The sequence below is a fragment of the Propithecus coquereli genome, unplaced genomic scaffold (genome assembly GCF_000956105.1).
Source record: "Propithecus coquereli isolate 6110/MARCELLA unplaced genomic scaffold, Pcoq_1.0 Scaffold9, whole genome shotgun sequence".
NCBI lineage: Eukaryota > Metazoa > Chordata > Mammalia > Primates > Indriidae > Propithecus > Propithecus coquereli.
Window position 1 is genome coordinate 18,346,802 of NW_012155284.1, and position 25,646 is coordinate 18,372,447.

Below are 25,646 nucleotides of genomic sequence, written 5' to 3' on the forward strand. Positions count from 1 at the left end.
ACTATACTGTAACCAAAGTTGGTATTTAATAATATAATGAACAGTTTGGTAGTTAGATCTCCAGTTTGGTTATTTTAAAGCATTAAGACAAGGCAAGATAGAAGGCTGCTTTTGTTTGAGTAATTCTAGAGAAAATAAAATATATTTAAAAAAAAGAAAGAAAACTGAAAAGTAGAACAGTCATACCTACACAACTTTCTGTCCTGCACAAAGTCAAAATACCTATGCAGAATAGATATATAATATATATAATGTTATTTGTGCACAAAGGTTAGCTTATTATTAGCTCACTGCAAAGGCGTAATGTATCATATGTCAATTGTTTTGGAAAACATTTTGCGTTTTGTGTCAAAAGGATAATTGTTTTAAGTTTCCTAGGCTAGGAGGCACGAACCCCAATTCCGGCATATTGTATATTCTTAATGCTAAGGCTTGCTGCTCTGGCTGTGTATTTTGTTGTCCCTCTTTATTTTAGTGCCTGTTACAAGCATGTGTGGTGTAGTGGTTGTTGTTGGTGTGTGTGTCTGTGTGTATACATATATATATGTATACATAAGTTGTATAAATATATATACATATATAATTTCTCCCAATAGATCTCAGTCCAACCATGCAATCCAAAAGGTGGCTCTGCATAGATGCCCAGCATGAAGTTCACCGCCTGAGCCAACCCTGAAGCAAGGCGCACTTTTAGTCCTTCTGATAGGTTTTCTCTCAGTTTTTTGTTTTTGTTTTTGTTTAAAACCAAGCTACTGCAGCTTCAAGTATTTTGCATTACATAGAATATTTTTTTATAAATTAGTTAATGTTATATTTTCAATATTCAGACATATACTATAATATATATACAGTACAATAAATGCTCTCATTCTTTTTTTTAATTTTTTTGGATAAATCCCTGAGAATGTATGTTGACAGTCGCTAAGTTTCCACATGCACAAGCATCGTGTGCCATGCTTCTGGACGAACAGCACTGCAAAGCCACATGGGTCAGCCTTTTACTATTAGTATTTCATTTTGTTGGTTTGTTTAAATATGCTGAAAATGTAAAGATGAGTTACAGAGGAGTAAAGCTGAATCCATTCGAGGTACTTATCACAGGATGGAGGTGTTTTGTTTGGTTTTTAAAGCCATTTCAATTATTTTTTTTGAGGCTGTGAACGTATACAGAAAACAGGAGAGCTATGTGGACTTTTGCCACTTGACAACATATACTCAGTGTAAACCAAACCTTTTTAACCTCTCTCTCATACAAAACCAAAAAAAAAAAAAAGAAAAGAAAAAGAAAAAGAATTAAAAAAAATAAAAGGAAAGAAAGAAAAAGGGAAAAATTATAAACAGACAAACTTTCACGACATGACAATTTAGTCTGCAAACGCAATATAACTATACACATATAATACCGGTGTGGCTCTGTTCTTTAAGTTAAAAAGGGTACAAAGGCAGGCTCAAGTAAAAACAAACCACCCCTCCCACCCCTCCCCCCACCCCCATTCATACAAGTTCTATCAACCAAACCTCTCCCGGACCAACATCATCAGTTTCTTTTTGCCTTTGTAGATTTGTTTCAGGTTGTCAATAAACTGTGTAAACTGAATGTGTCCATCATGCGCCATTAAGAAGGTCTCTCGGGCCTTGCTGAGGAACTCTATGAACTCACTATAGTGCCGAGGACTGATGTGTGTGAGCCGTGAGTGCGTTGTGTTGATGTAGGCCCCGATCGTGGCATCCAAGAGTTGCCGCAAGGGCGCTTTGTCCAGTGACATGAGCTTACCAGAGTTCCTCCTTCCATGAAGTCCCACCATGCCAGGAGTGGTCAGAGTGCACCTGCGCAAAATGTCTGACAGTACCGTTGCGCACTTGACACTCTTGACCACCAGAGGTATAATAGCTGCAAGCTCGTTTTTACCAAGGGAATGGCTGAGCGCACAGGCCCACAAAACGTCATTAATGGCAGGGTGTGTGTCCTGATTATAGCTCAGGTTGAGATGCGTCATGGCCAAGGTGGCCAGCTTGTAGGCCCTCATGGGGTATCCGCGGTGCTCCATGTACCGCGCTATTGTAAAGAGCTGCGTGTAGCTCATGCCGGTCGTAGCAGCGTCGAGGACGATTTGGTACGCCGTCTCAAAAGCTATGTGATCCTTCTCACAAAGGGTTAGCGCAGAGAGGGCGCAGTTCTGTGGATCCTTCATGGCACACTGCAATGCGAGTGTCCGGGCACTGCTGGCCAGCTTTTCCTGCTGGTGGCAGTCCAGGTGGAGGCGGACGATGGTGCTGTTGGACATCACGGTAGTTGCAACTATACTTGTGGCCTCGGTGGGAGTAAAGAGGGTAAACCAGCTCTGCATGATGCTGTCCAGCGCATAAACACCTGTAAGGAACACAAACAGGCCATGTTACTGACAAGGAAGCCAGCCAGGGGTCTTGCCTTATTTCCACTTTTATCATCACTGCTTAAAATTGTTGCCATCACAGGATATAAGCTAGGCCAGAAAATTCTGTAAGGTAACGTGCCCGGGAGCAACCTTTTGGAATGAGGTTATTATAGATTGTTACTCACTGAGATGCCTGAAAAGAACATGAACTTCCTATATAAAGAACTAATCCTCTCAGTAGCTGGTATTTGTACTGTGCTGCTTGCCATTTCAGACTATGGCTTTTTGCTAATGAGCTCTAGTTCATTGGGGCCTCCTGTCAGTTACTTACTACAGAATATGGGGCAGAAAAGCTGCAACACTCACCAAAACAGGGACTTTACATGGTGTGTATGTTTGTATGTGAGTTTAAAGTACACATAATACAAAATTGTAAGACATGCAAAGAAGCAGGAAAATGTGGCCCACAATCAAGAGAAAAAATTCAATAAAAGCAGATCTACAGATGACTCAGATACTGGAAATGGCTGACCAAGTCTTTAAAATAATCATTTTAAGCACACAGACCCAAAATGCCTCACTTGTAGGAAACTCTTAAAAGTGAGTGATTTGAAGAGAAAGTACTAAATCTCAGAGAGAAATCAGGTATGTGTCTTGGTGCAGGGGTAGCAGAGTTGTATGGCAGTTCTTAAACTAGTATTATCTTTGTATTGCTTCACCAAAGCATGACTTTAATACTCTAAACATAATATTTATATTAAGACCAAGTTTACTTTTTCCAAAACAATAAACCATTACCCATGAATAAATGTAAAGTAATAAGAAGAATGATTTTACAGTATCTGCTGTGTCAGTATCTAAATACTGAGATGGCAGTGTCTTCTCAGCAAGAGGTGTGTATCCTTTTCTGATGCAAATAGGAAGAAAGAAAGACAGTTTTACCAACATTTAATTTAAACAGACACCATTTGTTTCTGTTGGCATTCTTGCTGGGACTGCACAGTTTTCTTTAGTATTGACCTCCTGCTGCGGAGGGGAAATCCTTGGCTGAAAGGCCTCGCAAACTGCAGCTTATGGGGAACTAGAGGATCTTCTTACAGCCAGCTGCAGTTTCTCACACGTCTGAAAGCTCACCTAAACCACAACTAGTGGACATCATTTCCCTGCTAGATACCATGATGTATGCCCTTGGATGAGGAAGAAAAAACTCAGTGCAATGAGGTAACTTTATATGAACTGAATGACAAGTGTTTACTCACTGACTTGCTCCATTTTAAATAAGAGGTTGGAGCTCCACAAATGTGACAGTTTGGAAGATGAACAATGCAAGTGTGTATAATTGAAGGTTGGGGTGGGGAAGAAGGAAGCCCCTGTAGGTTGCTAAAAGGAGCAAGAGCCTTGGAGAAGTCAAGGTAAGAGAGTGAAAATGTTCGTGTATCCGTAAATGACAAGTTAAACCCTACCACGAGGTACCTGAGAAAGCTTCTCCAGAGTTTACCTACCAACTTCAGTAGCACACGTTACCAGCCACCTCACCATCTCCCGCCGTCGCCAATTTAAGGTTGACAATGTCATGCGCATAACCTATAAAAGCAGGATAACAAATGTTTTGGAAAATTGTCCTAAGTCAATGAAAAAAAAAACCCAATTCATCCCAACGTATGAACTACTAGGCAAACTCTTTACTACTGGGTGGATGAAAGCATTATTTAGAGTAAAACTCTACCTATAAATTTGGATTTGTCTATGGCTTTGCTAGGTGGCCTTGCCACAGCCTAGGCGGCAGGAGTCCTACTCCTGGTAGGCCCACTGGCCAGCTGTGGCACCCTAGGCAAGTTATTCAATCTCTCTTCTCAATCAAGCAAGAAACACAGTCCACGCCCTCGCCTCCTCCCCAGCTTTAACATTTCCTAGTTCATTTTCCGAGGCTCCTTGATTTCATTCTAACCAGAAACTCTCAGTGGGCAAAGTAGTTTAAAATAAGCATTTTGGTTATTCCTTCAATCTCTGGCAGCTCTTTTCTGGTGACTATGAAGATAACCCCAGGTCTATGGAAAAATATCATCATTGGCATCAAGAGTGATCTGATTTTGTTTTTCACGTTCTAATAAGAAATCCTAAAAGAAACTTACCTACTTCATCCTACTTCCCTCATTCTTTAAGATTCAAAACATCTAGGGACACAACGCTCCTCAAGTCTTAGAAAGGCCCTGTGGTATTCTTTCTTAGGTTCTAGAAAGAATGACGCCAGGGCTAAGCTCTCACCAATCTGCCATTTATCCAGAATTCCAAATAAAAGAAAGCTCATGTTAATGGTGCTTTCTGCATCATATTTAAGATAAGGCAAAGGATAACAGAAGTAAGGCAAATAGCAAGAATTTTTAAAAAGAAACTTCTGAACTGTCATCGCATAGCAACCTCCTTCCTATATTTTCTGCTCATACAGTCCTGTATGTTACAGTGACACGTATAGTTTCCTGTGGTCCAATTCTTTAAACTTATTTATTAATCACTGTGAGGGAGAATCCATAACTAAAAAACAGATTAATCATCTAACCATGGCATTCTGTTCCCCACACTCAGGTAGTCAGGGTACAACAGTGTCATTCACTGCTTTTTAATGGGGAAAAAAGCAAATGTTAATAGAGACTCCACGAAAAAAGTAGAAACAAACTTTTTAGTTCCTGGTTTATACGGTCATCTGTTCAGAGACTATAAGGAAGCAAACACCTATCTGCATGACTAACTCAAAATGTTCTTGGCATCATGTCCTGCTGAAATCTGAAACTGGATTCTGGCCCCATCACCCCTCCTTAACTTAATTTTCTCCAAGTTATAAAAAGGAGTTAGAACTGCCCATCTATTATGAAAATGCAAACATCAATAAAAATTCATACTTCCTGTAAAAATTTAACCCTAACAATTGAATCTTTATTATACATGCTAGCTTTATTTAAGTCTCTTGCTAGCAATAATTTTTCTCCATTCATTCAATGGAGAAACAGTGCTGTTAAGCCTGTAATTCAGAAAATGATCTTTGATTGAAAGACAGAAATCAGGAAAGTCCCTGCCCCTCACACAGCAGTCTGGTTCAGCAGGGAGTGACCACGGCTCTGAAACACAGTGCCCTCCTCAAGTCTGACACGTGTGTGCCCCAGAGCCATTTAGCTGCACTAAAAATCCCAACAAACAAAAACAACCCTAAAAGGCAACTTCATTTAGCAGTCTTTGATGCCTCTGGGAAGACTAGAAGTCGTGTACCTGCAGGCCCAGCTCCAGAGACACTTTCAAAAGAGTGATGTCTGGCAAACTGTCCATGAGAGTTGCTATTTTAAACGCATCTTGGGCAAGCTTGAAGATGTGTGATGAGGAGTGAATGTTTTTCTGGATGGATTCTAATACTGTTTCCAGCCTCCGAACATCGCCTGCAACGAACAAGGGAAACCAAACCCAATCAAATCAAATCAAAGCAACACAAATAAACAAAAAAACACACAACAACACACACACACACAGAAAGAGAGGGAAAAAAGGAAACAAAACCAAATGTAAAGCACAAGTTAGTTTACCTAACATGTTCACAGATGGCACAGATGTTACAACTAAGGGTCCCATAGTTACTGCAATGTCTGTGAATCTCGGCCTCGGGAAAAAGACACTCTAAGACCCACCCTAATGATTAAAAGCACATATGAACCAGAACCAACATAAGATAGCAAATAGCTCTCCTCGTTCTTACTTATGTATTTTTGGTGAATACTTCAGGAAGAAAAAAATGTAACTGAATTTTTTAATCTACTGCTGAATCTCAACCATTTACATTTTCTTGGCATGGTAGCTCATCTTAAACTCTGCTGGCAGCAGGTTTAATGATGCAGGTAAATGAGGAAAATGCCAGGCTCAAATTAGTAGCACCTGTTTTGCCTCATAAGCTAACATCTAAAGAAAAGGATCCCTTACAACCTGACATTAACATCACTATTGAGAATTTGATAGAAAACATGACCCTTTAAAAAAAACAGCAAACTAACAAAACAATTATGAGGCCTCAGGACAATACAGTACCTTTGGCTGCGGTCAGCATGGTGGATGCCAGCTCACACTGCTGGGATTCAATGTGGCTTAGGGTGAACCAACGAGGGTAGCGGTTGGGAACAACTGACGCAATGTGGTGTGGGCGAGTGAGGTCTCCCGATGGAGCAGTAGATTCCAATACTAGTAACCTGCCATAAGAAGACAAGGAACGTGGCCCCTGGTTATTACCTGTCCACTGACTTGGCCACAGGACTGGCCAGCAGAAGCCAGAGGAGTGGGTACATGCTGGGAGAAACTGTTCAGGCCCCAGGTTCAGAAAGAGCTGGTACGGCTACACTCAGCTTTCTGGATGCCAAACATCCAGATGCTTGGATTATTAATTTGCTTATTGATAATAATTGCTCATCACCCAAACCTAAGAGATTTCCTTTCTTTAGCATCATTCAGAAAATTGCAATATTCAGGGAAATCAAAATATGTAGCAATGAAGAACTTTGAAACACAAGTCTTCATGTTTATCTACCATTTTTGAATCTTATCACTCATTAAAAAATAAAAATCAACAGAAACTCATAGTGAAATGGATATTTAAGACTGAGATTACACAGGGAGCAATGGATAGTTGAGATAAATAAGCTTAACCTATTAAAAAAAAAACAGGGTAAGTAAAATAAAAATGACCTCCATTCCATACATTCATATTTTCTGTAGAATTAGTTCCTTGTGACTCCAAAAATTTGAAGTTAGAGTATGGTCTATCAATCATACCAGAGAAGATGAATGCAACTGATCCAAGCATCTGTCCCTTGACAGTTTTGTATAAATTCAGTGTGATTTCTCATTTTAATCAATTTATTTTTGATTAAGAATATGCTGACAAAAAACAATTCTCGAAAATAAAGTACATGCTTAGTGATCTCTTCTAAATATAAGTACCAAAGACATTAGTAGAGTAGCTACAATTGAAATAATTCCTATACAATTATCAAAACACTGGCCTTTGTTCAAATACACCAGTGTTAGGGACTATGGAAAGAGCTGGGGACCAAGAAGTGTCAGGAGGGTCACAGAGTGGTGCCGGCCTCAAGGCCCCACACTAGAGTAGTTATTAATCTGGGAAGCCAAATGACTCACCGTCTTTCCCTTTTATCTAGGAACAAAGACATGTTAGCACTAGAGAGAGTTAGCAAGGTAGGCAATTAAGTAGTAAGAATATTGGCAGGTTTGCTAATTAGCTTTTTATTTTTTTTTTGAGTCAGAGTCTTGCTCTGTTGCCCAAGTTAGAGTGCAGCGGCGTCAGCCTAACTCACAGCAACCTCAAACTCCTAGGCTCAAGCAATCCTCCTGCCTCAGCCTCCCCAGTAGCTGGGACTACAGGCATGTGCCACCACACCCGGCTAATTTTTTCTATTTTTAGTAGAGACAGGGTGTCGCTCTTGCTCAGGCTGGTCTAAGGGCCTGCTTATTTAGCTTCTTTAAAAACTCAGAATGTCCCTATATTCACAGGTAGATCTTGCCAGAGATACTACAGAGGAAACTAGTTAACATCCTGGAAAGATGAGAAATGAGTGCTGAGATGCCCTTCCTTAGCCTCCTGCTTCCAGAAGGACTAAGAAGCAAACAAGCTATACCTCTTTTCTCCTTCCTATTCCCCTGGCTGCCTGGAAATGCTCTGGTAGGTCAGATGACCTCCATCCAATGGTAGGCCTTTGGCTGGGTTAGTGGTAGCAGGTAGAAGAGAAAGTTGGAAAACAGTTCCCCCGTACCCTGAAGAAACTAGCATTTCCCATGAAGAAACTGCCTTGGCAGCAACCAAGGACAAATATAAATGAGTTTCTGAGCATTAGAAAAGCAAGCCTTTCTGCTTGGCACATATCTTTACATAAGCCAGAACCACACAGAAATCTTATGCTATTTTACCCTTAAACTTTACCAGTGGTAGTAGCAATAGCATCTGGTGGCATCATAACATTAACATCTTTCCTTTTAAAACAAGAGTAGAATTCCTAGGATTTGAATAAGTATAGAGCTGAGCATATGTCTTCATAAAGACAACTTCCTTGTTAGCTTCTAAAAATGGGAGTAGGAATCTACTTATTATAAAACTGTGCTCTAAAATACAAACCAAGTGGTGTAATGCAATTTGGTGGGGAACGTATTGATTTATATTTTTTTGTATTTTAAAAAGACAAAAGAATATTTATAAGGATTTTCTAATAGGCTAATAACATTTTATGTTGCCAAGGAAAGCACATCAAATTAAAGAATGCCAGCCTTAAAACACACAGACACACAAGTGTACACACAGACAGATACACAGACCACCCCCCTTATCACTGCATAAAAAAGAGGTTTCTTGATAAATGTAAGCTATACATAATACTTTTAGCACAGAGCAATTATAGGGACATTGGTAATTTATAGGCAAGGATTTGTTTTTGAGTCTACTACACTGAGTACTGACATAGAGTCTTTGATGAAAAGGTTCTTATTGGGTCAAACTATTCTTCAGCACACTCAGCTTTTAGGTCTATACATGGCTTGTCTTCAGGTAATGATAAGGGTGTCAACCTGTAGTTTCCATTAGAAACACAGAAGTGTTTTATTAATTTTTTTTAAAAAAAAGGAAGAAGAGAAAAAGCTGATGTTTCAAGAAAGGTGGATGTTCCTTTCAGAAGTCCTTAAAGTTTAAAGGTTACACAGAAGATTGAAAAATATAATCTTGAACCCATTAAAAAATACTCGCCTTCAACAAATTTGTGATAAAAATATTTGGTGAGTTAACTGTAAAAAGGGATATGCAAATAAAAAGGTGAGTTGCAGAGAACGACATATTCCAATTGTTATTACTGAAAGGGAAGGACCGATTCGATGGAAGCAGTCAGAACTGAGGCAAGCAGATCCTGGAGGCCCCCGAATAGCGGTTCCTTCAGCACTAGATACACATCCCGTCTTCACTCAGCCCCCCGCTGATCACCAATGTGTCTTGCTGATACAGTGAGTGGCCTTCCTGCGCTCTTGATGGAATGGGAGATTGCAGCAGGTGTGAAGGTCTCCCTCAATTACTATATTCAGTCAAGTACATTTATTATTTACCAGCTTCAAAAATCTCATTTTTTCAAAACAATTAATTATTTAAGAAGGTTTCAACTGTGGCTGTATCGGGATTAAACTTGGCCTGAAATTGTGCTTTATTCCCAAATTCTAGCTTCAAGAAAAAGTAACAATGAGCACGAGTTTGACAGCAGTCAAGGATACAATTCTTCCCTTACTTTAAAACAAAGCAAAACAAACACGCAAACAAATCACCTCCACAACAATCCAGGAAGCATAAAGAGTTTTTTTAGATTTTCTGCTGCCTATAAGAAACACGAATGAATGAGAAATCAGTTGACAGCCATGCTTGCCAGTGGGGAATGTGGACTGCCTCTGCCCGGCTGGGCGGTGAGTGCTTACCGCATTGCTCTCAGTGCAATTTTGTATGCCAGTTCAGCATCATGAGGTAGGAGAGAGGTGAAGAGATACTTGGCAAACGTGTGCATTGGAACGCTCTCCCGATGGATGACTTCGCCCAAACCACTGTATGGTCCGGCTGTGGGAAAGAGCACACACACGGCACGTTACTAAAAAATGAACTTACGCTTCTTCTAAATTATACTTAAACAGTCTCATGTAAAGTTATAACATCTATAAACTAATCTAGTTAAGAATTTAATCTAAGTGACACAGCAGAAAGGAATAAAATTCTCAGTAAAAAAATATCCTATAGGGCATAGTATCCAATATAGACTCCACTTCGTGAACAATCTCCCAACTGCCCCACAGCTAACGTGAAAGCCACAGAGCTAAGAGGCACAGCTTGTTCATAATACAAGTGCCTCAGAGAAAGGAACCTTTCTGAAGCACAAGATCCTACTGAATCTGAGAAACACCCTCTCTCAGTGTCTGCCATCTGAGCATCCAGATTTGCAAATGCACAGATGACTCCGCAGTTTAACTGGAACCCGCCGCTGGACCCAAGCAGCCAAAGGGGAAAAGGTGTGGGAGGATGCTGCCCCACAGCTCTCAATACAAAGCCTTTACACATTGTTGCTTCCAATAAGCAGAAACAGATATTCATTTCCAGAAAGTGACCGTTGACAAAAAGAACAGTTACCATTTGATACTCAACACAGGCAAAAGAAAAAAATTAAAGTAACTGGAAATCTACTACTCTGGGCTCCGGAAGGCCAATTGTAAAAGCAAAATTACATTTAAGCTGTCAAAATTCACTTCTTAGTAAATTCTGACAGGCATGGCGGCAGAGCTGACTTCCCCTGTGTGCTCCCTCAGAGCTGCTCTGAGAAGGGCAACACAGACTTGTTAAAATAAATTCTGAAAGGAAACCACAGTGGTTAGTTCAACCACTTTGCACTTAGGTACTTTGAGGTTTAGTTACTGTAAAGTGTTTAATAAATTAGTTTCCATGTCACCTTTGGGTAACATCTGTTTTACGATTTCTAGAATGATGAACCATGACACACCACTGCTCAGAGAACATACTATATTTGTTTTCCATGAAAAAAAAAATCAGTCTGGTGAAGTTTAGAATACAGGAAATGCAGGTCAGAAGAAATATAAAAGGAGTTACTGAATTGGGTGACGGGTAGGAGCAAGATACATTCTAGACTATTTTAATGGAGGTTATTTTTTTAAATTCAATTGGGCTTTTTGGTTAGTATTTTTGAATTATGTCAGTACTTTAAAAACCACATAAATGATTTATTTTTTACCTAGACAAATTAAAATTCAAGCTAAATTTCTAATTTTGCCATATCCATTAATCTTTTTCTTTTCTTTAAGATGTTCTAAAATGTTTCAGTGATTTAATATTCTTCAAAAGTTGAAACAGCATTATACTTGCACTTTTAGTTCATATAGCAAGGCTACATTATTGATGTTACTAACTGCTATGAACTAAATATGTGTGCGTTCCCACATTTCACCTGTTGAAGCCCTAAACCCTAAGTGACTGTATCTGGAGATAGGGCCTTTTTGAAAGTAATGAAAGCTAAATGAGGTCATAAGGGTGGGGACCCTGATCCAACAGGATTAGTGTCCTTATAAAAAGAGATACCGGAGACCTTGCTCTCTCTCTGTGTCATGTGAGGACACAGAAAAGGTGGCTGTCTTCAAGCCAGGAAGAGAGCCCTTACCAGAAGCCAAATGGCCATCACCATGATCTTGAACTTCCCAGCCTCCAGAATTGTGAGAAATAAATTTCTGTTGTATAAGCCACCCAGTCTATGGTATTTTGTTATGGCAGCCCAACTGGACTAAGACACTAACTCTAGTCTATTTAAGCACTAATTATAGCAAATCTGTAGATTATACATATATTCATTTCTCCTCCACTTCCTTACAATGTTTTCTTTTAAACAATCAAGTTACCTTTTTGTACTATTCATGGAAAGCCAGGATACATAATAAACACTTTGCTATGATACCTTCCAACAAGCAAAACATTCAGTCAGGTATCATAGAATTATCTGTGGATTAATAATTAGGGCAATCCTTGAACTCTAGTATACTGAATAATGACAAACTGACATTTGCAGTAAGTTTCCCCAGAGATGGTTTTCCAACATGTCACCTGATCCATCCAGTATTGTGGCCAGGAGAGATTAATGCTCAGCAAAAATAGTGGGTTACGGCTTCTTCTTTTCAGATATCTAGGCCTGCTAACTAATTTGCCCCTGAAATTTTCAAAGAGTATAAATGCATAAAGAACTTGGTGCCTGAGTGTAGTTAACTCAATCATTGAGCTCGTATCTTCTGGAGTTTATAGAAATGGTCCCTTAGCCCCTCACCTTGAACTGCCTCCTCTCCTACACCCACCCACACTCCGTGGGCCTTGCAGCGCTGGGAAAGGAGAGGAGGCAGAGATGAGTCAACAGTGCTCCTTCACTAGCACAGTTTTCATAAAAATGTTTGAAGGGATGGATGGACTAATCGGAGACTAAGACAAAGTTCAAAAATACTCATGAGTAATGAACATGGAGACATATTTAGAAAGGTAAATGATAAACAGATATCATACACTGTTAGCTCTGAAAACCACACATCTTCTTCCTAAACTTCAGTTTAATGGAAATCAAAAGTCAGTTAGCAAAGTCAGTGACAGACATTAAAAAAATGGTTGTGGCCAGTGAAATTGCTTATATCAAAAAAAAAAAAAATATGTGGAAGGAAACTATGGAAGAAAATAGTAATTAAATAATGAGGATCACTCTTGAAATTTGCGAAGATGGGATTTTTATCTTTAGGAGACAAAAAAAACCAACTTCTGGAGAGTGCTTCAAGAAATTAATATTAGGAATTTTTACCAAAATTAAGGATACTATTAAGAAGGTTTATACCTTAAGAACATTTTCCCTTTAAAATGCATTTCTGAAATATATAAATGTATAATGTATTTGAAGAAAATATTTTCTTTCAAATAGATCTTTCGCTTCAGACAAATAAAAGTTTTGAAATGTTATTTTCTCTAAATCCCTTCCCTCTATGTAGCAGTTCTGAATATGAGATAAAGATACCACACTTTATGAGCCTATCAATCACGAAGAATCCCATGACAACACACGTGTTCTTGAGAGACAGAAGCAATTTCATCAATTAGACAAGACCTAAATTTGCACAAAAGATTAGGCTACTATACTATTTATATTTACCCTTTTTGAAAAAAAAAAATCTGAAAAATAGTGCCAGCCAAAATTTGTCAGGCCCTTTAAATTCTGACCTTATAAAAAGAAGAAAATTAGACTTTGCCTTAGAGATCCTATGAAACTTTTTACTTGGTGAATCTATGCCTAATGAATCCTCTGAAATAACTGGTCAGCACAGAGGAAATTCACTCCTGCAGCCTTCAATCCTTTGTTAGTGTGTGTACACGACATATTCAAAACCCAGACATCACGTAACAGCCAATTAACTCGGAGGAATGTCAACCAATTTCTAGTTTATTATTTAATTGATCAAGCAAACAGAAACATGGCCAACAGTAATAACTTACTATCAAAATTACATTTATCTCAGGAACAACACAGGCTAAATAAAATTGGTCCTTTTCAAAGCTTTGTGGCATTAAATGAGGCTGATTTCTAACAAGCTACCCTATATAACCACCTAAATCAAATGATACAAATCTAAACATCCATACTTTTTTATTCAGTGACGCTATTTTTTAGACAGTGAACATGTCTTTGACACTCCATGACCATATCAATCAGGATAACTACCATATTAAATGCATTCAGACAGTACTCGACATAAGAAAGATTAGCACCTAAATCAAATTGGCTAAATAAGTGGAAAACTTCTTTGTCAAGCTACCTTCTAATAGGAAGACTGCTTGCTTGCGAAAAATTTTCACCAGTGTGTCATCCAATTCAATTTCCTGAAGCTTAGAAATGAGCTGCTCCTCATTCCGGCAAACTTTCTCTTGTGTGTATAGCCCATCAGGCATGATACGCTGCTGTCCAAGCCCTATCAGGGCTACTTCCACAGCCAGCGTTAAATAGGATTCCCCTTCTTCTAAGAATTTGTGTGCAGGTAAATGCTGGTATTCCAGAGACTTGCACTGTCCCATATTCTCTGTAAAATGCCACAAAAGAAATCAGAGTTCAGAAACTACTTCTGTAGGAGCTATGATAGGTACAAATATTTATTCTACCCAGTACTAGTAAATGAATTATTGACTTAATGCTGCGAAAGCCAGAAAACAATGTTTTTTTAGGCTAAAGTGCATAGCTTTCTAATATCTTCTTAAAAATGACCACGAATAATTGAATATGTATGTTTGGGGGCTAGGATATTACATATATTTTTCTTCCATTGAAAATGAATCACCAAAGAGAACTATAAATCTAGGAGGACATGATACCAAGAATATTTATTTAAGAGAGAAGAATTTTAATTACACAATAGTAAAATTACAAGACAACCGTAATACTTAACAATTTTTTGAATCCTGGTATTTAGAAAGCTTCCATAATACTATTATAATGTTGAAATTTATAATGAAAACAGTAGGGAACACAACATATGTAACCAGATTTCAAGGTTCTTTTTGTTATTCAAGAGTCATCAGTTATCACAAGAGGAGTGATTCTTTGAGTATTTTCTTGTCTCTAGTAAAGTGCTTCTATTAGAAATTATAACTAACTTCAACCATCAAACTCCCAAGGAAAGTGAATTCAGACTCATACCTTTCACTCTCCTGACAGCGTTTGGGTCACCCATAATCCATTAAGACAACCACCACAGGGAAAATTATAAAAAGGGCAAGATAATTAACTATCTGAGCTTACCCAGCCAGGGAAGCAACAAAGGGACGATCCTGACTCCCTTCCTGATCTCCACCCACTGCCCTCGGACAGTCAGTCTTTTGAGGGATGATTCTTAAGTCTTAAGAGGCCAAAGAGAAATCTCAAAACACAGCTTTAAAGGAATGCGTGGTAAAACAGTTGTAAATGGCATTTAAAATAGACTAAAAAATTTAATTGACAAGTCACTTTCAATGCAAAGACAAATTTAAAAAGCACCTAAACTAAATTTCCTAGTACCAATACTACGATCACAGCCCTATTTTATATCTTTATGCTGGAAAATAGTCATAATGCAGATAAATTCTTATATGCAGAATCACTGTTAGAAGAGAGTAAATATTTCTAAGGTTCTTGACACATGCTGCCAACTGTCAACCCCAAGATCTTTCCCAGTTTGTAGCAGCCTGCCTGAAATGCATGGGAGTACCCATTTCCTTGCTCTCTTGCTGACCACAGGTACTGTTAACTACATGGATCCATAAACCAGGAAAAGGAAAACCTAATGCCATTCAGCATTTAGAATAAGAAAAGCACATGAGACAAATGTCAGTGGCTTTACCTGTAAAATCTGAGAGCCCAGAGAAGTTCTCATCATCGATGCGGCAGGCTTCCATAAGGCTACTGAAGAGAGTGCCCACAGGGTCCAGGGGATGTCCGACCCAGCCCTCCAGATTGGTTATCGAGGTTATACTTTTATGGGGCAGCTCTGTGTAAGAAAAGGGAATTGAGGGATGGGGAGTAGAAGGGAGATGAAAGGAGAGAAGTGGGGAGAAGAGAGGCTTTACCATTTAGTAGCAGCATCTTGACAAATTAGTAGTGAATTCAGTAGGAAATTCCCCTTTAATTAAGGAACCAATCAAAGAGTACCATCCCCAACTTATGAACTATTATGAATTCTAAAGGTTCATCTGTAAATCAATATAAATGGTACTAATTCCCAGGACAAGTTCCAAACATCTATTTAATTCTCGTGTCCAGGGTACTGAGTTACTATTCAGTATTACTACTTATACTATTAAATCATATATGGGGAAAAATAAATTCCAAATTTTCTTCTGAGAAGCTAGGGAACTCCCCTTCACTTCCCCTAAGAGAGGCATTAAGAGGACTAAGAAGTGCCATTGGAATTATCAGTTGGTAACTCTACAACTATATTAAGAAGATGGGCAGGTGCAGTAGCTCACGCCTGTAATCCTAGCACTCTGGGAGGCTGAAGCAGGAGGATTGCTTGAGCCCAGGAGTTTGAGGTTGCTGTTGAGTTACGATGACACCACTGTACTCTAGCCAGGGCCACAGAACAAGACGCTGTCTCAAAAAAAAAAAAAGAAAAAAACGAAGGTATCTTTTGAAGTCAGTGTTCACTGGGTCACCTAAATCGAGGACTTGAGGGCAGCTGTAGCCTAGATTAGACTTACACTCCCATATGAGTATCACTAAGTTATCCCCATCGCCTTATGAAAGTCTTCCTTACTGTGGATCCATAAACCATTTAAGAGAGGACCTCTGCCACAAAGGGGAACAACAGCAGAAGATAACACATAATTTAGATGAAACATATTCTTTTAATTTTCTTCACAGAATGTTAGCCCTTTCAAGTTAAATTATGGAGTGCTGAGAGAAAAGCTACAAATATTTTAAGATATATTCCATTCTTATAAATAATGCAATATTTTACATCTAAGTGTTTACTAAAGTAATAAATAATAGTAGCTCCTTTACTTAAAGGAAAAGACAATAAAATCTATACACGATATAAAATTTACAAGAAAAAAATTGGCTTGAAAATAGCTGTAGAGCCATTCCATGAACCCAAAATTTCTTTGGAAGTTTTCTGATTTTTAACTATCTACTATTAGCATATAAAAATAAAAAATAGCTTGTCACACTGTATTAAAATTTAATTTCAGTCACTCCTAGATTCCTTGGAAAGGTCCTTCCTCCCTTTGGTTTCTGTCACGGGCTTTCATTAACATAACCAGTATTGAAAAAAAAAAAACATGAGCATTACCCTTGAGAACAACCAAATATATATGTTCAATTAAAAAACTATGGATGTGGTTAAGGGAAATGTGCTCATACAAACAAATGAGTAGAGTCAAGTGATGGAAACTGAGGAAATGGAATAAAAAAATAAATAAACAAATAAATAAGGAGTATAGTTTTTTCAGAAGCAAGAAGCTAACATATCATGCCAAACAGTACTGAAAATGTACAAGATATTGCATTTACTAATCTTGGTCCATAACAGGTAACTGTTAAGGCACTTTGGACTTGAAACTGCTATAAAAAGCCTATTCTTTAAATATGGACAAACAATAACAGGAAAAGTAGGGCAAGATATAGGTATAGATATGTACTCCTAGTAATACTTAAGAACGGTCTGAAATAGAAGTTTTCATTGCTTGCAGGATAAAAAAGAAACAGGTCTAAGAATGGCCTAGAGGCAATTACGTATTTAGCATGCATTCTAACTAAACGAATTAACATTTTTACACTTTCCATTTCTAGATATTGCAACATTTTTACTAAACACATTTTTAAAGCCAATATTTCTTGATAGGATTTAAAATTTATGGTAATATTTTTTAAAAATCACATGATCATCATGAACTAGCTTTCTTTCTGCAGTATAATAAGTGCTACACTGTCTGAATATTATCCTTTATATTATTCAGAAGTAATTGCCTTTGGTCATAGGTTGTGTGTATGTTGGCGGAAGAAGGATTTCAGAAAAATTTTGCAAAGAACCTAGCAATATAGCATGCAAACACCAGTGATGATAGGAAGAACTGGACAAAGTAAGGATTATTATTACATGCCAATACCATCTGAGCGCCTCCCTTTCTTTGGTTTAAATTGTGACTCTGTAATTTTTTTTCACCATATAAATAATAGTGTTAGTTAACATTCATAACACTTTCCATATAGAGGACATTAAATGTTACAACAAACACTTGTTCAAACCTCCAGCCTGTTTCAACAACTTTTAATAATGCTTAGTTGTACTCTAGTATGTGTTATAATCACTCAAGGATTAAAAGCAAAAACACAACCAAAAAAGAAAAAAAAAACAAAAACCAAATGAAAAACCCCTCAACTAAAACTATTCCTCTTAATAAAAAATAAAATCAGAGTGAAAAAAAACTTGCCAAAGAAACATAAAAATAAAATTTATACTTACAGAAGGAACAAGAAGTACAGGATTAATCAGAAAAAGCATAAACAATTTTTTATTTGATCAGGGTCTTATGCATGTAATACAACCCTTTGCAATTATACTGTTACTTAGTGATGCTTATTCAAAATTTAAAAGATTAATAAACTGAGATAAAGAGAAGATAAATATGTTGTCAGTTGACAGCTCATCAAATGTCATTTTATAGAACTTGAAAAATCCAAGAGTTCTGTCTGGTCACTTTAAATAATTTACATGTCCTGATGTACAAATTATTATAGTTACAAAGTTTTAGAATTCATACACATTGTGCCAGGCCTTGTTTTAACTGCTTTACAGAAATTAACTGGTTTAATCTTCTCAACAACTCTTAAGAGATAGGCCCTCTACTAAGCTTCATTCTACAGGAGAACTCTAAATCACAGAGAGACCAAGTCATTGCCTAAGGTCACCCAGCTGGGACCTCCTGCTAGGACTCAGGCATGGGCAGTCTACCCCCACCCCCCAGTCCTTACAGTTAGAATTAAAATGCACTTTCACAAAATAAGATATTTGGCTAACATGAATTTTAAATAATTTAGACATACTAAATAGTTATTAAAACATTAAAAATTCTCCTCTTTAAAAAATTAATTAACCTAAGAGATTTTAAGAAAAATCTTTTCTTATAACATTAAACTAAGAAACAAAATGCCTAAAATTTCTCACACATCAGCTCTTAAATATTTTTACTGAGTGGTGAGTGAAACCATCTCTATGTCTCTAGTTTTAAAAGCCATCTCTCCCAGAACAACACAAAACTCAGCGACGTCATCACCAAGAATCCCATCCCAATGGAAACAAACTCCTTCACATTCACCTTTTTTTTGAGTTCGGAACATTTCCAACTGTTTCTGTTGCTGTCGCCTTAACGTGTTAACAATAGCTATTGCAAGTCTCAGTGCTTCTCTGGGGTACCCATGAGAACGTAATGCGTCCACTCTTGCACAGGCTGTAGGAACATGTTCTAAAACAGAAAGTCAAGGGGGTAAAGTTGCCACTGTCAGATATATCTATAAAAACGGATTTTATAATAAGATGTTTCTCCCAAAATACTATTAAAAAGACACGAGAAACCATTTCTGAACTTGGATTTGAATGAAAAACTCAGCTCCTATTGCCAAGCATTCATCCATCTCCCATTGAATCCCACGATGCTCCACCTCCCACTCCAATAATGCTATAGAAACTAAACAAAGAAGTAAGTCATGGAAATGTCTTTCCGGTTTGGCCACTTACCATGCCAGAGGGGCCACCCGCGGGAGTCAAAGAGGGAGTTTTCAGTGTCGTCATGGTAACAGTAGTTGGTGTATAGGTCACTGCTGATAATGTGCTGCAAGTGGCTGTCCTGCCAGTGGAGATCACATGCCTCGATGGCTCGGGTGAACACCGTCCGATGTGGCCTGTTCGATGAATCTGTTTTTTCCACAATTCAGAAAGCCGTGTCAGCTATTATTCACATGTAAATAAATCAGTCATACCATTCTGTGGCCAGATGTTCATGAACACACCCACACACATTGTCCTGCACCCCTAAGCAGAAGGGTGAATACTCTCACATCCTAAGAACTAGAAGGCAAGTCAGCCCAAAGAGCCACCATTCACTCACTTTTTTTTATCAAACACAAACATTCTGCAGCCATTAAAGCTAAGGTTAAAGGCATCCTGCAAAAAGAATCGTCAAGTCTAGTTTCCATGCCAAATACACCGAAAGGAGGCACAAAAATCACATGAAAACTCACTGCTCCCCACTTCTGAGGTGCCGTGGTGGGCTGCCCTGAGGGGATCAACAGCTCTCACAAACACTATGCAAGAGATGCGACACCAGCCATGGAACCTTTCAGGAATATGCAGTCAGCCTTTAAAGATACGCATAAGGGTTGTGCTTTTGGTTGTATTTTTTAACTATATTGTGCGGTTTTGCACAATTAAAACTATTATGCTTCTCGGGATATAATGATTAAATGCCACTATATATCCCAAAGGGCATAAATGCATATATTTAACATTTCACAAAGCCACACAACATAGCTACAAAACAAACCAGCGCACTTACCTTGCCCCTACAGGCTGCCTCCTGACTCCTGGGCAGGTTCCATGACTGGTGTGATGTCCCCAGCATAGTGTATGCCGGGGCATCACAAAAGAGCAGAGGCATACACTCCGAAGAGGGTTCAAGTTTCAGGACCTGACGGAGAAAAAAAATGTTTGGGGAATAAAGGATATTCTTACCCCAACTCCTGGGCTTATTCAATTCCTAAGGATGATATATGGTTCACATTCTACCTGCAATCCCACCCCTTGGGTCCCTACTTCAAACTTACCTTCACAAACCTTAGTAAGGCTCTACTGGAAATCAGGGTAACAAACTATTTTTATTTATGTGTACCTAGCTCAAGTCTAACCCTTCACTGTTATGAGAATTAAATGAGAAGCAAACTCTGGAGCTTCCTTCGTTGGTAAGGTTTCATCTTCCTGTCACTGGACCTTTGGCTGAGCACAAACACAAGGGAAAATACAAAAATCAAAGAACAACTGAATTGAGAATAAGAGACTGGAGAATTCATTTAGTCCAACTCCTTTATTCTGCTGATGGAACTGAAAAGCGAGGGAAGGAAAGTGACTTGCCAAGGTCACACAACCAGGCAGTGGCAGTCAAGATCAAAACACAGATATCCTTACTGCCCATTCAGCTAATGCAGCTGTTCAGAAAGACTGTGGACAGGTCTTTAACAGAGAGACATTACTTCAGTTTGGTCTCAGGTCAATTTAGATATCTGTATCTGAATGGCAGACATATCGAAATGCTTGGATGACAGATAATTTGAGAGGCAAAATGAGTGATGCATCTGTTATGGCCCCTGCCCAGACTGCTTGCTAGCAGCAGACAGATGCATAAACTGCGGGAGCCCTACAATTTAAGGGCCTTTTGAACCTACTAGGGCTTTATGTTGAGCTGAATAAATATACCCATACCTAGAAAGAAACTGGTTCCAAGACCTCTCATAGTCAATTGATCAAAAGTTCCAAAATCCGAGTATCGCCTAAGTATTTTAAAGTGGCTTTGTCATTTCATTTATTTTGTTTCACTCAAATCACAGAAACAAAATTTAAAACTAAAATGAGACTTTAAAAGAGCAACTTAGTGTCATGTATGTATTAATGAGCTAACTTCTGCCTGATGACCTGTGGCACTAATAATGAAAGCAAGTTGTTGGATATGATTTCATTTTCACAAAATAAAAACCTGAACTTCCCACATGTGTATATGTGACTGTACAAGCAAAGAGAAACGTAGGGGACACACACCAGGCTTTTAACATTGGTTAGTTCTAAGAGACCAATAAAACCAATGATACCAAAAAAGGCTAAATACTCACAAAATGATATTTAAATGAAAACGTAGAATATAAAGTCCTATAATTACATGGGAAACACATAAAAATTGAGTATGCATCTAGACAATGACTAAAATGATAAACAATTAAAAATCTGGTTTGACTAGGTATCAAAATTATGGTCAATTTTTTACTTGGATGTCTTTGGTTATTCAATTTTTGTAGTAAGATTGAAAAAAGTAAAAGATTATCTTGACTAAAGTTCTAAAATGATAAATACACACATTAGTAAGAATTTTTAAATAAAGTATATGTAATATCAACACATGCTGACTAAAAAACACTTGGGAAATTCAGAAGAGTATAAAAGGGGAAAGTCTGGGAGGGAAGGGCATGTCTTTAACCCGCATTTGGGTGAGGCAAAGACATAAAGTATAACTACAATGTTTGTACCCTCACAAAACCCTGGAATAATAAATAAAAAAAAAAAAGATTTTATGTAACATAAAAAAAAAAAGGGGGGAAAGTCTTAGTTCTTTTATCAAAAAAAAATTAAAATTAAAAAATTGGCTATCATTCTGGTATATTCCATAAAAACCAAATTACTCTTTCAAAGAGTATAGGTTCTAATGTTGTTGTTCATTAATTCTAACAAATAATCTCAGCAGAGGCAGGGCCTGACAAGCCTTTGTATTCACTCTAATGTGTAAACACACGGATTCTGTCCAGGGTCTGTACCATGTGCACACTCAGCCCAGCTGCAGTGGCATGGCTGCTGGATCCTGCTGGCCACCACAGGCTACAACCACCAGATCCCCTTTGTAGGGATGTCTTTTCTGACAACCCCTCAGAAGGATGTGGGGGTACTCTGCTAAAAGCAGGTACCCTGGTGCCTATAGGTATAACTATAAATATTGCTAGGCCCTGATTTTATACTACACCTGGGCCAAATCATAAGTGAAATGAACTGTTTAATCTAGAGCCTGGACCACTTCTCATTCTCTTTCTAAGGCCACAGAATATTTATGTTTAACCAATGGTAACATAATAAATGGAATTAAAAAGTAAAGTGTAAAATGTTAGCATGGCGGTCCCAAAAAGCAGGAGGGAGTGAAACAAAGAGAAACCTCCAAGTATAAATAGAAGGAGATAAAAGATATTGCCTATGTAGATGTAGGCATACCCTTTCCCAGCAACAGAATAGAATAAATGGTGAACAGCTAAACTTAAATTCTGAGCGAGGATGTTGGTACTTTAAGACAGGAGTCTGCCAACAACCTCACTGGCCAGCAAATTAATAAACTTCTTTTTCCTTCTCATCAGAAAAAAAAAAAAATTCTGGGCATCTGGAAAAAAATTGAGGGTATAAGGGGTACATTTATTTTCTTTGAAGCTACTAAATAAAACCATCATGGGCAATAAAGATATGATAGATTTCAAATACTGAATTCCCAAGGCAATTCCCTAAGTCCTAAAACTGCTTTTTGATTTGAAGAGTCCCTATGGAGGAATACGTATGATTTTCTTTCTTTGTAGAGACTGAAAATACTATGCTAACATCATATTCAAACTCAGCACACTGTCCAGCTCTTTCTAGTAGTACCAACTCCTATGTGACCAGCACATAGAGAAGACGGTCTTGATTCTGGATCTCTCTGACATTATTTGATTCCCATATTGCTTCTATCATGACTTTAAATTAGTCTTCAAATTTTCTCCAAAAAAAAAACCAGACACAAAATCATGTAAAAATAGTGGCATGAATTAGTGAATAAAATTTTTATTTCTAAAAGTCAATTACTTAAAAAATTTGGTTTTAAGAAGGAGGAAAAAATTCTGCAGTAGATAGAGAGGAAAGGGGGCCAAAGAAGGATTTTTTAAAAATATGTGAGGGACTTGAGCTGAATAAATGGACCCAATAGAGGGGAGAAGCTAAAAAAACAGGTTAGAAATGAGAGACAGAGGTGCTTTTGGAAATGTCTGGGAGCATTTCTTGGTCGTGTGAAAGCTCGGAGGGCACTACTAGCCTATAGCAAATGGGGACAAGTATGCTAGCCAACCCTTCACAACAAAGAATTTTCCCAGTCCAAATGCTAACAGCCTTCCATGCTCCTCAGTCAAGTCATAGTTTCCTTGCCACATTTTAAAACCAAAAATTTTTAGCTGGTTAGATTACACAGAAGCTCAAATATGAATTGACCAACAGAGATAAAATCACATAGCTCCTTAAGCCTCTCAATATTTTCTTTTACAAAGTATTGTATTACCCACTCTACTCCACGATTTTTAAATTAATAAAGAAAATTCAAACTAAATCATTAATAGCTTATTTTAACACATACTAATATATATAAGTATATCCATCTGTATTCTGAGAATATTAAAAAAGTGTACAAATATCTCAGGTAAAGTTAAAACACACACACACATATACACACACACTCTCAAAGTCAAATATATTAAATCCTTGAGTTACAGTAAGTTCTTATGTGGGTAAAAACATTTTCCCACATATATTGTAAGAAACCATTATAAACATATGCACAATTAAACAGATACAAATTGAGCAGAACATTACTGTGGACTCACCTTGGTTGGCATTTGCACCCTGAGGCAGAGCATTGGTTAAGTTGGGTAATTCGCTGCCATGATTTCCATCCTCCCATGGACAGACATCAACACTGTTCCACTTTTTCAGCTGTTTTAGCCAACTGGCCTTCTGCTCCAACTTGCAGTGGGGGTTTAAAACTATACACATCCACAGAGCACCTAATTTAACAGGGGAGAGATCAGTAAGTTTTTAAAAATTATAAAAACATCCAATTCTAGCAGCTAATGACAAATTTTAAACCACTTCAAACTGGAGCCAACTCTGCCATTTTTATAACTCAGTTTTCTTTAATGTAAGCCACGAATCTCACCTAGAGTTCAGTGGGAGAAGGGCAAAAACCTGAAGTTTGAACCAAAGATCTGAATACTGTTACCACATAAAGATGAAATATATTTCACAAATGCTAATTGTAATCACCTTCCTATGAAAAAGCCAGTAATATATACAACCCTCTGGTCCAATTTACAAACAGATTCTATGAATAGATGCTGCAATATATCACTCCAAATGGTTCTGCACAAAAATTAAATTTACTTTCTAAGATTACTTTTTATAATAAAATCATAAAGGAATATAACAGACACAAAGAGACAAATTTCTAGTCTATAAAAATTTCAAAATTTACTGTATTTATCAGTATATACATCTATATGTCAATGAAGTGTGAAGAGTTTTGGGCAAAAAAGCCAATAACATAGATTCTTTAAAAATAAATCACTTAAACATACTTCTCTAAATGATTTAATCAGGAATCGATCTTTATAGAAATAAAATCACCAAATTTATGTCTTTATATGAATAACATCACTAAATAGTAATCAAAATTTCAGTAGTTTTTCAAAGGAAAAGCAATAATGAATTTAGAAGAAAGGCATAACTTATGATTGAATTAAAGTACATAAATTTATTATTCCTTTCTACATCCTTCAAAGAGGTAGCAAATTTACGCAAATATCTCACAAATTTTAAAAGTCCAAGTTTTACTTGACTAATTTCAAAACAAGACAGATACCAGTACTCTAAAGCCATTCACAACATTTTTTCTTTGAAAAGGTATATATGCATGTCTGTGTGTGTTTTAATCAGTCATTTTAGCCAAGTGAATAATAAAGGTAAAAATCATCACTGTTTATCTGTCAAAAAGAGATCTTTATATTCTTCCTTGTTGAAAATTAGCAAGCTTCTTCAAATAGAACATCTGTTATTATAAATATCAAATAACTTTTACCAACAGAAAACAAAAATGGCCACAACTTAAGTCACAGATATTTATAATCAAATAGGGTTGGCTAAGCCCAACAAAGAAACTAAGCCCAAATACCATAATCAAATTGCTGAAAAGCTAAGATGAAGGGGAATAAATCTTAAAAACAGAGAAAAACAAAATACTATACATAGGTGAACAGTGACTCAAATTCAGATATCTCATCAGAAATCACATAGGACAGAATAAAATAGGGACAATATCTTTAAAGTGTTACAAGAAACTCAAATATTAATCGGAATTCTAAATCTAGAGAAAATATCATTTAGAAATGATGATAATGTATAAAAATTCTCAGATAAAGGAAAATTTACAGTATTTGTTGCCAAGAGACCTGTTCTAGAAGAAATGCTAGAGTAAATTTTTCGGGCTAAAGAGAAATAATACCAGAGGGAAACTTGAAACTTTAGGAATAAATAAAGAGCAATAAAAATGATAAATAT

At 37.4% G+C, this 25,646-nt stretch overlaps 1 protein-coding gene across 1 annotated transcript in view; it reads right to left on the reverse strand.

Annotated features, from left to right (window-relative positions):
- Positions 1 to 1,506: 1,506 nt before the first annotated feature.
- Positions 1,507 to 25,646, reverse strand: part of ZSWIM6 (zinc finger, SWIM-type containing 6) — a 67,711-nt gene continuing 43,571 nt past the window's right edge. The window contains exons 5-14 of the mRNA XM_012664509.1: positions 23,918 to 24,097; positions 19,230 to 19,406; positions 18,811 to 18,957; positions 15,336 to 15,482; positions 13,782 to 14,042; positions 9,867 to 10,002; positions 6,441 to 6,598; positions 5,637 to 5,800; positions 3,878 to 3,959; positions 1,507 to 2,371 (exon numbers count right to left, since the gene is read on the reverse strand). Of these exons, the coding sequence (XP_012519963.1) occupies positions 1,509 to 2,371; positions 3,878 to 3,959; positions 5,637 to 5,800; positions 6,441 to 6,598; positions 9,867 to 10,002; positions 13,782 to 14,042; positions 15,336 to 15,482; positions 18,811 to 18,957; positions 19,230 to 19,406; positions 23,918 to 24,097 (2,315 nt within the window). The 3' untranslated portion in view covers positions 1,507 to 1,508. The remainder of the gene's footprint in view (positions 2,372 to 3,877; positions 3,960 to 5,636; positions 5,801 to 6,440; positions 6,599 to 9,866; positions 10,003 to 13,781; positions 14,043 to 15,335; positions 15,483 to 18,810; positions 18,958 to 19,229; positions 19,407 to 23,917; positions 24,098 to 25,646) is intronic.